The 18,544-nt window shown below is 38.9% G+C and overlaps 1 protein-coding gene across 8 annotated transcripts in view; it reads right to left on the bottom strand.

The window, feature by feature from the left end:
* LOC134641219 (LIM and calponin homology domains-containing protein 1-like) overlaps positions 1 to 18,544 on the bottom strand; it is an 82,605-nt gene that overhangs the window by 19,701 nt on the left and 44,360 nt on the right. For 6 of the 8 annotated variants that reach the window (XM_063493517.1, XM_063493543.1, XM_063493534.1 and 3 more), the window contains exons 5-9: positions 17,291 to 17,321; positions 14,059 to 14,169; positions 12,472 to 12,670; positions 5,122 to 5,380; positions 3,158 to 3,430 (exon numbers count right to left, since the gene is read on the bottom strand). In XM_063493517.1, coding sequence (XP_063349587.1) covers positions 3,158 to 3,430; positions 5,122 to 5,380; positions 12,472 to 12,670; positions 14,059 to 14,169; positions 17,291 to 17,321 — 873 coding nt within the window. Of the gene's footprint in view, positions 1 to 3,157; positions 3,431 to 5,121; positions 5,381 to 12,471; positions 12,671 to 14,058; positions 14,170 to 16,259; positions 16,575 to 17,290; positions 17,322 to 18,544 lie in introns of those variants that run through there. The other 2 variants (XM_063493568.1, XM_063493562.1) reach the window with 2 other exon arrangements.

Below are 18,544 nucleotides of genomic sequence, written 5' to 3'. Positions count from 1 at the left end.
AAATGTTTCTACTTTACCAAATTAATCAGTAACAAAAAAGCAAGGATAAGAGAAAAAGGCAACTTTTCAGACTTTCCATGCAGCCCTTTTCATCAACAGATTTTAGCTGGCACTATCAATTTGCATTCATGTAAAACAGGTAAAAAAGGTCATGCAGTCTTCAGATAGTGACATTCATCATCCACAGAGAAGCACTGCAGTCTCAGGTCACGATCACATGCTGATATAGAAAATTCAAAGGGATCATGGAAATAGAAGATCCCTTCACTTTGAAGTGAATTAAGCCGTTTTAGCTTAATGCAGCAAAGTTTCATTAAATAACAGTGTAGCTGTTGGAGTGAGCTCACTTTGCTGGAAGACTGCTGTCCACCCAAGACGTGCCTTCATGTGGATCATCCCTTTCAGTCTGTGGCTTTCCCTTCTGCCGGCACGTATCCGTCGTTTCTGTTGATGCGGTTGCCATGGCAGTGGGCACAGGAAGGAAGCTAGACGGACTCAGGGTGACGATACATTTGGGTGAGGTCGGCATTTGACAAGCCTGTTTATCATCTCCTTTTGCATCTGCAGCTACCAGAGAACCAGCAACTCTTTTCCTCATTGCGACATCATCCTGGTGTGTCACAGGTGAATGCTTCCCAGCTGTGTTGATGGGGCTCGTTTGAAACACGGAGGCGGCCGTGGCATTTGCTGCTAGAGTCGACGAATGGTGGAAGAATTCCTCTGAGCACGAGCGAGCTGGAGTACTGCAGAAAGCAAAGCAAACTAAACCGTTTTGCTGCCTGGTTATTATCCTACATCATAAGACAGCATTCCTCTGGAGAAGCCTAGTTTTTTTAAAAGACATAAATCTATGAAAATAGCGCATGGTCACAAATTCCTTCAGAGCAGACAAAGTCAAAGCAAAATTCACAAAACAGTCTGCTGTTTGTCATCCTGTGATGAACAGCTACTTTCTGGGAGGCTTATTATTGGACTGTAAATTCCCAGAATACATGGTAGGGAGGGAGAGACTGGCCAGCTGCCGGCAGTGAAAAGGCCAGGCTTCAGTCCCAGCCTGCTCAGGGTCAGGGAAGGAAGAAGGCCTCATTTCCTTACATCCTGAGGGTGGGTCGAATGTTCATGTTCTCTGTGAATGTTTGTTCGTGTGTGGACACATACAGTACATTCTTGTGTGCATGCATATTATATATACATATATATGTATATTTATGTGTGTCCATGTTTCAGTTGTGCATGCAGCTTTGCTCCTAGCATATGATTGCAGATTTGATAGAAATATATTGTGATATAACTGGAAAGCAACCACTTGGTTCTTTTGTTCCCTCTTTCACTTGATCAAAATTTATGCTTGATTGAAAAGAAAATCTAGAGAACAACAGATTTCTAATACTTTAGATGTTACACAGATTTGGTCATTACTGCAACTACAAAAACAGCTAAAAAACATGGCACTGGGTATCTGCTCTACTCAACTAATTGAGTGAGGCAGCAAAAGCTCTTAAAAAGGATGTGTCAACATTGCAAAAACCAATTAGCTGAAATTGAAAAAAAATTCTAGATTCTTTATTCAGGAAATATGCAAGATGGGGAACTCCATATCAAATATCCTACAAATCCCCTTTGTCTTGGACAACCATCCGATTTCTATTGAGGATTCACTCCCTTAACATTCTCAATATTTAATCAATGTTACAACATCTGTGCCAGAAGACAATGCTGGAAACTGGAGGCGTGACTCTCCAACAGCACTGTGAACGAAACGTTGGTTTGACTAGGAAATAACACCGGATAAGGCCGGACTGCGAAATTACATAAGAGACCTAAACTGACATTTTTCAAGGAGCACTGCAATCACACTGGATTTGTGTGAGCTGTAAAATATACAATGGCATTGTTCTTTGACAGCTCATAATCCTCACCTTGTTTCCTGACACCAAATGTATAATTTGAGACTTTGGGTTGTCCTGCTGCGTACAGACTTTCTGAAATTCTATAAGCAAAAGGCTGCAAGTGCATTACAGTGTGTCTGAAACTGGTTTAAATAAGATGTGACCCTCTTGCTAACTTACTGTTACCCAAGACTGGATAAAAGGAGCAGTGGAAAAGATGATCTGATAAAAGCAATGCCAAAAAGCAAAATTAAACACCAGCTGGAAAAATCACAAGTTTTCTACCATGGAAACGGTCCTGAAGAAAACTGTTCTTAGAGATGTTTGTTGAGTATCGTGACTATCACGAACATTGGTTTTGGACAGATACGCTACAGCTGAAATAAGCAAGGTCAACTTTTCAGTGTTTTCTGTGGCATTCAAGAGGATTAGAGTCAAATATATCAAAACTTGCACATGAAACACGGCAAAATACCACTTGATGTAGAATAAGCTAACCTTTTAAAAAACAAAAGTTCAGCTGAAATATTACTGCTGACTCTACTCATGACCAACAATAATAAAGATCTCTACACATTAAGCACTAAACTCTTCTATCATGGACTTGCAACAAAGTTTCTTCCTGCAAAAACCAATTGTTGGCATTCGCCAGGAGGTTTTAGGCAGAGCCAAAAGAAAAATCATCGGTATTGAAAAACAAGTTCAATTTTGCTGATTTGGTGATTGATTTTCCAAACATAGCAGGAATAACTGTCAATCAAATGATCAGATTTTTACAGAAAATGTATACATTTCTATCAAATCTGTCAGAAAATCCATACCATCCATAAAGTTATTGCGCTACCACCCAAAATGCCTATTCTGACCCCAAACAAATCCATATACTGTCAGCTTGATTATATTTATATATTATTATCAAACTGGAGTGTAGAATAACAACAGTGTCATGCTATTAGTTTTTCATTTACCTTGGAGCTGTTAGCTTAAAGCAGATATGGATAGTGGTGTGGTAATTTTACTTTATTTACTTTTCTGACCTCCACCCCCCACCTTAGCTGTGACACTGCACAGAGCTCTCTGCAGCCACCTAAAAACTTTACACAAAAAATAAATTTTTGCTTAAAAATTAGAGAAACAATATATAAAAGCACAAAAATAAACTTGACGGGTCAAAAAACCCCAAAAAAACATAAAAAAAAATAGTAATTACAAAAAGGAATGGGGATGTTGATATCTGGTATTGAGAAAATATGAGTGAAGGTTAAGACCTTTGCTCAGAGGTGACCATCAGATGAATTACAGTCTCTCTTGAGGGCTCTGCTTGGGGCTGGGGGAGACTACTGGGCAGAGGCTCACTTCTCCTTCTTTTGCCTGCTGTATGGATCTCAATGCAAGGCGGAGATGCAGACTGCCTCCCTTCCTGCTTGTCCTTTTTAATGTGGTTCTCCTTTTGAATCTGTGTACAGGGTTTAAGGGGCAGGGTGGGGGATGGACTAGGGGATTCTCCAGGAGGGATTTCTAAGCTACAGACCTCATTTAGACTGAGGCATCACCCATTCATGCAACACACACACAGGAGAGGAATACGTAATCACATTGGGAGTAAAATTAGTCACATGAGGATAATCACAACATGATGGTCATAAGACATGAAGCACAAACAGATGTGGGGAGGGTTGGGGAAAGAAAGAGTGAAGGACACACCATGACATAAAATAATAAGAGGTGAAGTAAAGAGATGGAGAAGGAGGGAAAGAGGAAAAGAATAAATGCAAAATCAATATGTGAGCTTTGATGGATGAAATTTAAGGAAATAACCAATTGGGTGATACACACAAGCTCAGCACACTTTCCAAGAGTATATCTAACAAGTGAAGGAGCTGCTGTAAAAATGCAAACATTGTTGGGTAAAATTTTAATTAAACACGTATAATCTCCTGGAGATTCCTGTCATTGAAGCCAAATTAAATATATAAATATATGAAACACAGCCCAACATTACTCTTATAAATTGCTATAAATCCTCTTTCCTTTGCAGCAGCACATTTGGGTCCTACTCTGAATCCAAGCAAGCTGTGGCAGGTTCAGTTCAGTTGAGCCAAGATAACAGAAACGAAAACTTTTATTTGCGAGAAAAATTAAACCAATTCAGCTGTTTGGAAGAAATGTACTTTCCAGGAGTCCAACAAGGAACAACAAATAAAGATTATTTTTCTTCTATGAAGTCATTATCATGTTAAGTAATCAAAATACTGACCAAAATAATTGCGATTGTTATTTTTGCCACAAGTATACGTCCCTAAACACCAAACTCAATCTAGTCAATAGCAAACAAGCAACATCCGATGCTACAAGAGACAATCAAAGCACATCAAGGAATCTGCTGAGCAAGCGGAAATCTGAAACTTGTGATGAAATTTGCATGGTGTCATGCCAGACTATTCCAAAAAGGACCTTTTGTTTTAAATCTGCTTCAGACATTTGCTTCAGTCAGAATTAGAGCCAATGAAAACCCACATCTGGCCTCCATTAGCCACTCCCATCTGTACAATACTAGAAAAATAATCAAAAGCTGAGAGGTTTTATTATAGACATATGCAATTTGACATAACACCTAATCTTGCCAGTTACTGTAAAAAGAAAACCAAACAAAAAAAACCCCCCTAAACATCACTCACACACACACACACACACACACACACACACAACATTTTAAAACATTGAAAAATCTCCAACAGCTGATTTGTTTTAATATCTGTCTTTCACACTGATCAGTTTTATCGGTTCTGTATTAAAGTAATTACTTTAAATTATTTTATGGTCTACATCCATATCTACTAATCTCAGCCATCATCTTCAGGCTTATTTAAAAAAAACTGTTTTAACAGGATTTCTGGGCAGTCAAACTTCTTCCATCCGCACCCAGATCTGTGCGCTTTCAGCCAGAACTTTTTAAACAAGCTTTAAAAGGGTTTATCTGCACCAATCAGTGTCAAGCCACAGCGGTATAACATTTCCCCTGATAATCTGTTCATTAAGCTATTAGACTTTTGTGCCCAACTTAACAACAATTGCATATATCGACACATATGTTGTTATAAGTTCTACACACAAACAACAGACACCTTTTAGTATTCCATACATATAATATTATATGATATTTTCAGTTAGGCTAAACTAAATGCCTTTTTGATAGCCAAGTCACAAAAGCCCTCTCTACTGTTACACTTACCTAAGAGGTCTGTCACCCCCTACAGGTGAAGTGGCGGTACTCCAGCTCTTGTGTCCTCCCTCCTCTTTGTCGTTGCTCTTTTTGCGTAGTGGCGTTGGCAGATATCCACTCTGGTTGCTCTTGTTGGGCAGGTACTGGTTAAAGGGTACGGCGGTTCGTAGCTCGCTGACAGACGTCCGTCGTGCCAACATGTCATCCTTACGAACGTCTGGCAGCTTCCGGTGAGGAGCGCCATCAGACTCCGAGTCGCTGCCACGGCCTAATGAGACGAACAGAGGTGGAAATAAGTGTTCACTGGCACCAGAGGACACATTTGTCATCAAAATGGTATTTTTTAACCCATATGGAAGAAACAGACTTATACTACATGTTATATATGCACTGTGTGTCTTTAGAGACTACACAGCAATGTGTCTTTGAGGTGTAAATCACACTATGATTTACACCTCAAACAGTATTTTGCATGAGATAAACATTTTTGCATTGGTCATGTTATGATACCATAAGTCTTGATATGATATGACAGAAACGCTGATTAAAAGTTCTGAAATTAAGCAAAATGGCAGGAACAATGCAAACTCAAAGTGTGGTAGAAGTAATCAGAGACTCAGCTATACTCTACAAAGCGCACAGTTCTAAGCCCATTTACACTTGTAAACACAAGTATGTGTTATATTAAAGCCCCTTTTCAATCGCAATGTGTTCAAAAAATGATCTAAAAAAAATGACTTCATTTTAAGTATCCTACACAGCAAGAAAACTGTATCTTGCTGAGTCATTGCCAGAGAGAGACAGAGGGAGAACAAGAGGGAGACATAAGAGATTAAACCCAAAAATAAGTTCAGAGGAGAAACTGTTGATTGAGGAGTCTCGTGGCAGTAAGCCCAGATTTATTTCTTTAAACCATCATATAAACATAACAAAATTACAGTAGTCTAATAGTGTTATTATATGCAGTGCATTCTTGCCACTGAGCATAAATCAGATGCAAGCCTGTTTTTATGAAACAAAGCAGGTGACATAAATCATCACTAAATTTGTATTGTGCAGCTTGTGTTGACTAAATTTTAGCACGCAGTTAGACACGGAGTAAATTCTTCCTGTGTGAATCAGATTTTAAACATATTGTTAGCTTTGTAATATCAGTGGTAACACCTGGCTTTGCAGAAGTTCATTGCTTAAGGACTTTCCCTACTTGGGGTCTTAAATTCCTCTGTGCGATGGCCCACTGTGATCCTCTAAGAACATATAGAAGAAAGAAATGAAACTCAGTCTCATTCAGCGGGTCACATGTTTACAGTTCCAGTGATTTACTGAAGATATACCAGTTGCATCCACGATTAATTGGCAATTTTTTCAAAACATAGCCTAGATATGTTAAAACCCGCAGCAAATAGATAACTGCAGCCTTGCTTTATTCAAGGTCGCTAAAAATTCCTCTCAAAGATGTTCAGCACATGTGCTACTGTCCCCTCCCTTTGAGTGCATGTGTACTCAGGCTATGACCTATAGATTTACGACTAAATGTATATGTACAAACCCAGAATTTTAACCAGATCTAAGTAATAAAATCTTCCCTTAGTTTTGTGCATATACACGTGGAAGCAGCTGTCACATTTGAACTTGTGAAAAGCTTCTTTTTCTATCAAAAGGCTTTTTATGTGGTTTCAAAGATTGATAGATCAAGGTCCAAAAAAAGACTTCGAGAAATCTGCACTTCTAACAACGAAGGGTTCAATTATGGCTCTTAACCCATGCAATGGAAACATGAGGGACTCTACCATCCAAGTCGATCCATCTTTAAGGAACAACATATGTTTTTTACAGGATGATGTGCTCCCTGTGCACATATGGTAACAGTGAAGCTTGAGAGAAAATTTATCATGGGTCAGGTCCATAGTGTACCAAGGTTTTAGAAAAATACAGTGACATCAATAGTCATCATCATCTAGTTATACTGCATTACGAAAAAGTTACAAAGTCTATTTCAATAACGATCGCAGTAAAGTTGCAACGAATGTCCAAAACACCAAGTATGAAAAGACAAAATGTAAGAACAATGTGAGAAATAATTAATTCAACAATGTGTTGCAAACTAGAAATAGATAGCATTTATTATAACTGTACAATGCAAAAAGAAAAACTAGAAGAAATAACACAAATGTACTACTATTAATACCAATAGTAGTAAATAAGTAACTAATACGTAGTATGTATTATTTCCAGTGCATGGAAGCACATCAGTTGCTGATGAAAGTACATCATTATTACAGGTTCTGAAGAACTTCTGGTCAATACCAAGACATCCAATGAACGTGAACAAACGTCAGCTTTGTTATATTCATCTGTGAGTCCGCTATTGTCTGAGTGATTTTTATCATCAGACGGTGAGTGCGAGTGTCCATGTGGATGTCCGTGCACTTGCTTGTTTTTCTGACCACTTGAAGTTGATCAGAAACACTGACCAGATACACCGTACACTGCTGAGACTTTACATTATAATGCACCAACTGTCCAGACATCCGAGGCACAAGCCTTCAAGGGAACTTCAAAGAAGAACAACAGGAATGACTACTGAGCTGCCGGGTCCCCAGCTATACGTGTCCGTACAAGCGTTAGTTACACTCTACATTTTAGTTTACAAAATTAACAGTTGTTGCCTTTATATAAAATGTCCATTTTCGCTTCTATGCAAACTAAAATTAAAACACAAATAAAAAAAAAGATTCCAAGTTTGAATACAGACAATATCATTCTTACAATTGTAAACTGTTTATGTGGCAGTATGAAAAAAAGGCTATTCTGTCAGTTTATGATGATTTTTCATTGATTATGTATGAAGCCAGGAGTCTGAAAACATATAGTTTTCAGATACTTTGGAGAGATATTTTCTACAAGACCTTTAAAACTATCTCAATTACATCATTCAATCATTCTTTCAAACAGCTTTTGACTGGCAGTGGGCGCTGCCCTGTAAACAGAGAAAGTGAGAAGGACAATTTTACTATAGAAGCCCACAAAAGTGCCTCATTTATCAAAACCGTATCCATCTCCACACATAGCCCAAACAAAAGGGCATTGCCAATATTGAATTTCTCGATTGAATCAAACTTCCTAATTTCTGTCAGGGTGAAGTCAGTTTTCAGTGCTGAACAGAGAAAGGGCTTTGTCTAAAGGTCAGGGCAGGGAAAACCTGCTGGAGTCAAGTTTGTATGGATGTTAACAAAAGGATTTTTTTGTCCTAGATGTACTCAAAGCCCCCTGGGTTAAAAATATCCAGTTTGTACCTGTGGGTCTCATTTGATCACTGATATTTTGATAACCAGGAATAATAAATATCATAAGATTGTGATGTTAAATATGTAGCTTTTGAAAGCATGTATGAATCACAAAGTGCGTCTGAAATAAAATAAACTTATCAAAACTTCAAAGGAAATTCCACCACAGGTAGCAGTATGCTAAATTCCAATCTGCCTCCTCATTGTTCATCAGCTATCAACTCTCTTCGTTCTTTTCAATCTTTGGATGATATGTAGGTGTCAGCAGTTTGACAGTGTGACTAATCAGCTGTGGGTTACATGTGTCGGTGGAAAAATTGATTAGGTAATGCTTCTGTAGTATAAACAAGAGAGGTTGAAAGAATGTTTGTGGCAGCTTTGCATTCTGGTCACCCAAGGCTATTTTTAAGAAAACAGAGCCCATTTATTCCATCAAGTTTCTTTTTGCGTAATAGTGGAATACCCTTGAAAAGCTAATTTTGGGTCACTGCCGGAAAAACTTGAGTTATTGTCAGATTTGGGGGTCGTCAGGCTGGTGTTGCTTATTGTATGTTTAATTCCCACTTCAAGCATGAAGAGAAAGTAGCAGTTTCTTGTGGAACTTTTAGGGATCTATTAAAAGTATATAGTGACTTTTGGGACACCCTGTATAGTGATATCTTGCCTACCTTTATTAGCAAACATGAGTAGACAGACAACAACAATAAACATTTGCCTGGTTCTCTTAACTCTTTCAAGCTGCACGTGCATGTGTGTGCATGTGGTTAACAAGATTGCTAATAAAAGGGTTTCCACCCGCCTGGCACCCCACCAAGCCCTACACAGTACATATTTTTTAATAGACAAAATGACAGCAGGCAATACAACCTATGTTAAACTTGAAAAAAAGGTTTAAAAAAATAAAGAGAAAGACAGTAAGTGGTCAACTTTCAGTAGACTGGCTAAAACTTGTTTATCGGCCCATATTTAGGATGCTTTGGATACCATCATCCTAGCACTTTTCTTTTTTTTAAAGCAAATATTGTTTCTACAACCAAAAATGAAAGCTACTTATCTACAACAATAATGTAAACACTTAAAAAAAAAAAAAAAAACAGGATACATTGTGGATTTTTCCCTAAAGTACTATAGTTTGACTGTTGATGACAACAAGGGGCAACAGTTTCCTTTTGCACTTCCCTCAAAACAAAAACATTATCAGACAGGATGCTTTTCCTCAGTTTTTCTCAGATTTTTCCCACATTCAGCTCAGCAATGAGAAGTACATCACACTGTGTGACGAACGCTGTAATCTTTTTTATAGTCTACCATTAAAATTTAATACCTTCAAATCCGCAAACAGTCTAGCAATTAGCAGCTTTCAATGAAAGCATGTGGCCAGTTTGGCATTATAAAATACTCATGTGAGACCAAAATGTATTTTTAACTCAATTTCTGACATCAGCACAAAGCCACTTCAAAGGTTTTGCAGCTTATGCTGGTCTTGCAAGTGCCATGCTACCATGTCGGATGTCTTAAACTGCACATATACAGTAGTAAGCGTTTTTCGTAATAAACAACAAAGCAATGTAAACACGTTGAGAGAAATCTAGAGACAAAGACAGAAATGAATGTGACAAATTTAAAATATTTAATCTCTATTTGATGCCTTCCAAATAATTACAAAGACCATATTTTTACATATAGACATACATTATATGTAACCATTAGGGGTGCAACGATACTCGTATCGATATTGAACCGTTCGATACAGTGCTTTCGGTTCGGTACGCATATGTATCGAACAATACAAAATTTTTAATTTATTTTATTTATTTAACTTTTCTTCTGACGATGCTGTCTGTGTTGAGAGCTTAGTGGATCTGCGTTCGACTTATCCGCCTAGGCTGCACTGTCGAGCGCAGATCCACTGAGCGCAGCGCAAGCTAGCAAGACAGAAGCTTAGCTCGTTGCAACATAGCAAATTGAACCTCCCCCACCCTCATTCAGATCTGGCCTTTGGAACTATTTTGGTCTTCATGTGAAGTATGACCCTGAAGGTGGGCGCATCATGGACAAAAGTAAAACAGTATGTCGGATGTGCCACGCAATGCTCAATTACATTGGTGGGAACTAGTGCATTAGCGCAGTTAGCTTGTTAACGTGTTGACGCCGTCCAGCCCCACGCACGGGGCGATCCGCGGTAGCTCGTTAACGGAGATTTGCCGTGTTGTGGCGTTAACGTCATTTCAACGAGATTAACGCTGACAGCACTAGTGGGAACACAACGAATATGACTGCACATTTACTCCGACATCATCCTAGTGCAAAGACAAGTGGAAGCAGACAAAAACAACAAGCACGCATGCTACAGACTTTACCAGAGTCATTTAGACCGCCGTTAGCACATGATTCTCCTTATGGGGACCTGATATGTTTAATATGCTGCTGAGAGTATACCCCAGAAGAAGCGTATAGTATAGCTTTTATTTTGGAAAGAGCCATTTCTCTGTAATAAACTCTCTTTTCCAAAGATGAGGGATTTCTCCATGAGATATTTATTTTTTTATTACTTTGTCGTTTCAGCAACATTAAATTTAAAAACTGTACTTTTGAGTTAAAATATATATTTATAATTTAATAAATGACAAATTAAAAAAGCATGAACATTTTTTTGTATCGGAAAAATATCGAACCGTGACACCAAAGTATCGAACGGAACCGAACCGTGAATTTTGTGTATCGTTGCACCCCTAGTAACCATGTCTTCTGTTCTCAAAACCAAGAGCTGTTAGTTTCATAATCCTTGACATACCAGTCAAGTGTCAGATCAAAACCACTGAAAGCTCCTTCGTGAAACCACAACTCTTCCTCTTCTTTGTCTCACATACTGTATTGAGATATGTCATACCTTCCTTAGTCTTTGGTGCTGTCACTCATCATCAAAAAGCCGTAACTAAGGACAAAAGGTTCAAACATCAAGCACAGAGATACTTTTGTGCAGATGGCAATGGTATGAGGAAAGGTGCAAACACCTTAAGACTGCGAGCTGGGACAAGTATGATAGCTGAGGCTATTTTCATTCATACTGGATTTAACTAGATAAGCAACAGAGTTAATAAAGAAATAGAGTTATAAAATAAATCTACTGCATTGTGCATTTTTAGGGGAATTAAGGACTAAGATTTCATAGAGCTTTCCCTGAATAAGCAGGGTTTAAGTGTTTCACTGTTTAAACTACAGTTTAAAGTCTCCCTGCTTACTTCTTCATAAAGACAGGCTCTAATTTGTACTGTAACAGGAAGCGCTTTTCAAAATTTCTAAACAAAAAAAAAAGAGAAAAGGACAAAACAGAAGCTGTGTGGCTGTTGCTGCCTTGCCAACTTCATCTTTTCATAAATTATGAATTTTCCCTTCCAAAAAGATGAATAAATGAAATGCCTTTGGTCTTACATCACCTGCTTGTTGGAGCATATGCTAATATTACATAACTGAAATGTGTTTGAAACAAAAACAAATGTGGACAGATTTGTTATTGAAACTAGACTCTAGGATGTTTTCTGACACTGCACATTGACGTCAGATAAGGTGAAGAACACAGAGAGCTTTAATGTGGTGCGATTGTAGCCCTTGGTCTAAGAGAGTTAACAGACACTGGAACTGAGCCCAGCCACTACTGAATTCCTTTTACAATGTATATTACCATGGCTTAAATATAACAAGAGCCATAAATTGACTTCAAAACAGTACAGAGATTATTCATGTTATTCTCTCAAACAGCCTTTGACTTGAACTGGGCGTTGTCCTGCAAAAACACAGCCAGAACAACAAGCCTTCATACAGTAGCATTCAAAACACAATAAACCTCATTTATCTATATGTTGCATCTGTGCACCTTGCCCAACCTGCACAAAGACTTACTTCTCACTCGCAGGAAAAACAGCTATTGCTAAAACAACACAATGGCTACTGAACATATTTAAGCTGCAAATTGTGATTTAAAGGGTGTCCATTGTAACCACTCTTTCATAGTCAACTAAAACTAGCAGTTCAGTGTGAATCGAAGAGTGTATAGACTAGATTTTTTTCCTACCATCACTGCTGCCGCGGGCGACCAGGACGTCTGGTGACGGGGTTTGTCTTGAGCGTGATCCGAAGGAGTCCAGGCTGTCGAATGAATCCTCGCGCCCGTGGCGTGGCGGAGAGAGAGAGTCGCTGCGCTCAGAGTCCCAGCAGTCAATGTAGCCACTGTCCCGGATACTGCGTTTAGGGCTCTCTGCCTCTTCTGTCTCCTGAGAATGCATACACACATTTTACAAAATGCATGAGCACAAAAAAAGACAGGTAACAAATGGTGGAGAGTAATGAAAGTAATCAAGCACCCGAAAATGAATTAGGAATTTTCGCTGCATATTCCATCAGTCGTCACTGAAGTCCCCCAAACTTGTGTTGTTTGGCCTTCGTGTCCACTACAGCCGTCATGCTGCAAGTCTCCACTCTGCCCACATCTATTTTTCCAATAACCTCTCTCTTCTTCTGCTTACATCACTCTTCATCATTTTCTCTTCACCTTAGTGACCCCTCCCTTTCTCTGTCCACAGCTTTAATGTGTTGTTGCAGCTAATGGAAGGTGGGGAAAGGCCTTTCCTGTCTACCAAAAGACTTCCTGCCCCTGACCCCTCTACCATCTGTTATGCAACTCCCAAACTCTCGTAAATGTCTTTGTTATGCTTATAAAACACGCTCTACAGCAGCAGAAGTCATGTGTGATTTGTTTCTTTCACTTATACACAATTTAAACCACTATATTATAACTTATATACCACTATACCAGTTAAGTAACAAAATATGCATCTCCCTCGTAACTCACCCTTTAACACGAGCACTTAAACTAAGCTTTTTACAAAAAGTAAATAAGAGTGCAGCTGAGCTCACATTTACCTGCTTAGTGCTTTTCAATCATCAGTTTCTGTAAGGTCCAGCTTCCATTTAGTAACTGTTGGAAGTGTGGCGGGAAGTGCATAGTCACTCTGGAATTTCATGCACCTGCACATGATGAGCTTTCCATCATTTTATCAAAGTTTTTTTTGCTTTGTGGAATTATGGCTTTGTGTTGTCCGTCTGCAACGTGTGAACATCTGGGAAAGTATTTTTGCTGAATTGGCAGCAATTTCCCAGTTTTACAGAATAGCAAAAGGACGTCACATAGTGGAATAAATTGCACAGAACTGACATCATGGCTACGAATGACGGTCACAGAGGGTGTATGCATGTATGTGTCTTGAGGGTTTGCCATTTCTAACTTTTCTCCTTCTTCTTGGGTCATTAAAAAGGTAAAAGGTAGGTTAAATTAAATTTTCTTGACTGGATCTCGGGTGAAAGGTGTTTTCTCAGTAATGTCAGTACAGCAAACAAACACACATTTACTGAATCTCAGTTCCAAAATAAGCGATTCTGCAGAAGCTGTGTGTCATGCCTCAGGTCACTTTGGCTGTAGAAATGAATTACTGCAGGGATCAAATATTTAATATAGCATATGGTCTCCCTACCTATTACACTTTATAGCTCTGGTTACTAAGAGAGACATAATGGGGGGAAAAAGCAAGTGCTGACTATATTATCCATGTACTTGAGATTTCCATTATATTTTTATCGCTGGCATAAACATGAGCTATCCAACCTTTCGCATCTGTGACAGCAGGCCCTCAAACTCTTTCAGGTCCAACGTGGGCCCGTTGTAGGATGTACAGCTATTGGCAGCACGACCCAACCAGTAGATAGTAATTAAAACCTGAAGAAAAGAAGAAATGCAGACAAAAATCATGAAAAAATATCAGCTGATCTTTCCAATAAAAGTAAAGCATGAAACAAATTTACCTTTTAAAACTGAAGAGCTACTTGATCACATTTCAATACCAACTCAAAGCACTCTGTCTTAATTCCAGTCAGCCTTACATCACCTTAAAGAAATTGTACAATCCAACAATATTAAACTTATTAATTTAGAAAAATAACATTAAAAATTAGTTTTCAAATCCTAATCGTCACTAGCAGAGAAAAAGCCGTCTGGGCAGTAGCCTCACAGGCCACTGGCATCCCAAGTCTTCAAAATGATACCCTGGATTCACACTGTTCATTAGCCTGTCAACTCAAAATATGCTACACAGGTGTATCTTTGGTATGTTCATGCAGCAAAGCAGTCAAATAGCTATAAATAATATTGGATGCATTGAAGGAAAAAGAAAAAAACAAAGAAAAAACTACAACAAAACACCCACTCTCTTGCTTTCACTTTTCCCTTTTTGTAAAACAGTGCCAGCTGGTTTCCTGGTAATTGCAGCCCAGCCTCTTCCAAAGAAGTGATAAGTTAGCAAACGCAGCTGGAAGAAACACAACAACACTGAGGCACTGTTCAGACACCAAAACTGGTCACAGGCACTTCTCTTGCTGACATATAGCCACCTTTCTGTGGTCACAGTGATTTATAATTGCCTGTTAGCTAGCTTAGTGCTGGGTATATCAGTTACCCGGTCATTCTTAACTCTCTGAAACACATTAACAGCAGCTGAATGAGCAGCTGAAAGAGCCTCTACTTTTGTTTTGGCACCACTGGTTGTAACAAATGCCCCAAAGTAACTGACTGTGGTTGAAGAACCAACGAACTGAAGTTCTTTTGTCAGCTAAATGTCTAAAATGCAAAATTTACACACCGACTCCAGCCAAAGGGAAATCACACAGAGCTGCACCTTTAACACTGCTGGCAAAGAGCTCCCAGCTATATTTACTGTGTCCATGTCAACGAGCTGTCCACAGGGAGCGCTTTGATAAGAAAGCTCAGCAAGGCTTAATGTGTTTATTTCAGTCATACTGTCAGTGTAAACAACTTCTGCCATTCAAACGCAGTTGGAGGGAGTGCAAAAGAACCAGTCTGCTGATCAGAATAAGCACAAAGCTAAATGAGACCTTTTATGTGAAGCTGTGTTGGACGATGAAGATATGTTAAACCTTTAGCCTTATTAAAGGGTGAAACATCATTGAGCTGCAACTGGGGACAGTTCCATCGATCAATCATTGACTCTAACTATTATACAATTTCAGTTTCATAAGCCATATTTTCAGAACCACGCGAGATTTTTTATCTAATATCCTGACACTACAGAGGTGAAGCTGTGACAATACAGCTGCTGAGGTTAAGCTTCATTAGCTGCATACTGCAGCTCTCTCAACAGCAGAATATGGAGTTTCTGTGTCACCACAATAGCAGATTCATGCCAACTCCCACTGGAACTGGGTCAGCACCAAATGTGTTTCACTTGCTTACTATTGTGCTGTAAACACACCCTTATCAATCCCAAACTCCACAACCACATTCCGAAACTCTGTCTGTATGATTTACACATGCAGCACTAAACCAACCAATACTTAACGAAGAGCATTCTTAAAGAATTTCAAAGGCAAACTTTAAGTACATGTCAGTGGAGTTTCGACAGTCGGGAATGAAAATAAACGACGTGACAGCAGAATGATGCATAGCGTCACACATGCTTTGCCTTGTCAATTTCAGCAGCTGCCTGTCAGTGCACACGTGGACAGACCTGTCAAGGAAGTTCCACTGGAAAACAACATTCACCTTTTTGGTTCATGTGCAAACACACTTAAAGTCACGCACTGCAGGGTCATGAACGAAGCCAAAAATCCACCTATTATTGTCAGGACCTCAGCACTATCCAGTGCATGCAGACATGCATACAGATACAGATTTTGTTTTATATATCTAACAGTCATCACTCTGCATAATCAGGCCTTCTTCTTCACACTTTTACCTGCTAAATAACAGTCTCATGAACACAGCAGATTCAGCAGTATCTTATCCAGGCATACCTCTTTTAAAAATGGTAACGTCCCATCTGCTGTTTGCTAAACAACACCTTTGTCATCACATCAGCAAATTCCTCTCGATGCAGTTTCTTCACCTCTCAATATTTGATGTGTTGCAGAGACAGCTGCTGTCAAATCCTAGTCCTTAGTCCTGAATCTACAGCACATCACAGCAGAAGGTTCCTTGCAAAAGTGTTGGCTGCTGGGAATATGTTAGCCATTTACCACCGCTGCAAATGCTGGAGTCCCCCATGTTTAGTCAGCTAAATGAGCTAACAGGCCTGACCAGTGCTGCAGCTCGACACATTAACTTGTACAGTGCACAGCAGCATCACAGAGAGAGGAGGGGAGGACAGAGACATAGAGAGAGAGAGAGAGCGCAAGTAGAACTGCTTTGACTGCAGAGTAGGCAGGGCCAGCATTGTGTGTTCTACTTCTTAAAGCAGCATTATTAGAAAAAGGATAGGAAGGTGCTGATTTGAGCACACAGTGACTATATAGGGCCTCTAAATAATTAAAAGACTGTAAGAGGGGCAAGAATAAAGATGCCTGAAATCAATCTAGACTCACAGAATATGTAGAAATAGTTGACTTCGAAGGTGAAAGAAAACACTAAGCACAAAATATGAAAAACCAACATACCATCTAAAACAAACAAAGTAAGATGCATGAGCAGATGCTCATAAATAGGGTAAAGTGGAAAGGTAATAAAGGATAATACAGACAGAATAGAAACTAGATATTTAACACCATTTCATAGTAAGAGTTGTGTCAAGGTACTTTATGTAAAGGTAAATGCCCCACAATATAGAGAAAGAACCCCAGTGATCCAGCCCCAGGGACAAGAACGTAGAAAAGAGGAACAACTTTTTAACAGGAAAACACAGAGGTGGATCACGGATTAGTAAGAACCATTGAAATCATGGATAGTGAAAGCAAAAAGAGAAACACAGGGCCAGAATAACACTTTCTTTCCAAACATGTATTTAGCACACAAACAAATTATCCCACTGTAACCTGACAGTATCACTTACATTCTTGAGCTTTCGACTGCCGTCACTTCCCCTGGAGAATGAAACACAGAGAGAGACAGACAGAGGAGGTAGTGAGACTTCTGGTTCTATTCAGTGAAGTGCCTTACATAAAGATAACAGCAGACAACTTCAAGATGTGCCATCTCCCACATATCTATGTGAAACAGCAGAAAAAACTAAACTTTGTGAAATATAAGAATCTGCAGTAACTGTAGCCCACGCACAGAAAGCTAACATTTTGGCAAAACCTTTTATTAACAGTCTTAGCAGCTGAATAACTGCTGAAATAGAAAGGAAAGAAACACTGAAATTTAAAATGGTAACTCCAGAATTCACAAAGAGAAATACTTTTTTAGTAGATAGAAGAGACACGTGCTATAGTGGTAGCCTAGTGAGTTGACTGCCAACTGATCTCTGGGAGGTGGAGCGTCTCTAAGAGAACACCACAGCGGAGGCCACTTAGCACCACAGACGCTGCCAAAATGAAATGATGTGAATCTTGCGGATTACCACGTAAGCTATAAATGGGAAGTGGAATCAAGCAATTGTAAACCTGACTAAAATGCACTCATGTTGTAGAAATACAAATTTCTAGGCTGAGAGGTGAAAAACACAGACAGAGAAAACAAAGGCTAAAACACAGACACATACAGGAAGTGTGAGACTTTGTTTTCTTAAATAGCATCAATCACATAAAATCCACAATCTGCCTTTTCTTAAGCTGTGAAAGACACGTGAAGCCTGATGAATGGCGAAAAAAATCTAACAATGGATAAAAAAAAAAATGTTCTTTTTGATAACAAAAAGAAAAAAAAACAGACAACAAAAACATTTAAAAGTATTCTTAAACTAGAGTTGATTGCAATTATGTCCTGCCACAATCTTTGTACCTGGATCAGCGCAGCATGAGAGGATCACAGGATCAATAAAAAGTTCAAATTGATGCTTGATTAAACATATTAAAAACAATTAATTATGGGAAACTCATATTTAGCTTAAATGTTACAGTTTTTTAAAATTAAAAATAGTAACCTTTAATTTGGAAAAAAAAGCATTATGGATGGGAGGGATACCAGGAAACTATGTATAGCCAAGACGTGAACACGAATTAGACTGGAATTATCTTTTGCTGGGCTGCTTATAGGCAAATGTAGAGGGATTCAACCAGAGATGCTTGCGCGCTTCATCTTTTCATGTAGTACACTTGTTTTCATCTACAGTATATTTCCCAAGACTCCAAAGACTGCTGAACCA

This window comes from Pelmatolapia mariae, linkage group LG2, assembly GCF_036321145.2.
Source record: "Pelmatolapia mariae isolate MD_Pm_ZW linkage group LG2, Pm_UMD_F_2, whole genome shotgun sequence".
In the NCBI taxonomy this organism is placed as follows: domain Eukaryota; kingdom Metazoa; phylum Chordata; class Actinopteri; order Cichliformes; family Cichlidae; genus Pelmatolapia; species Pelmatolapia mariae.
The sequence above is the reverse complement of the archived record's forward strand: the minus strand, read 5'-3'. Positions and strand labels throughout refer to the sequence as shown.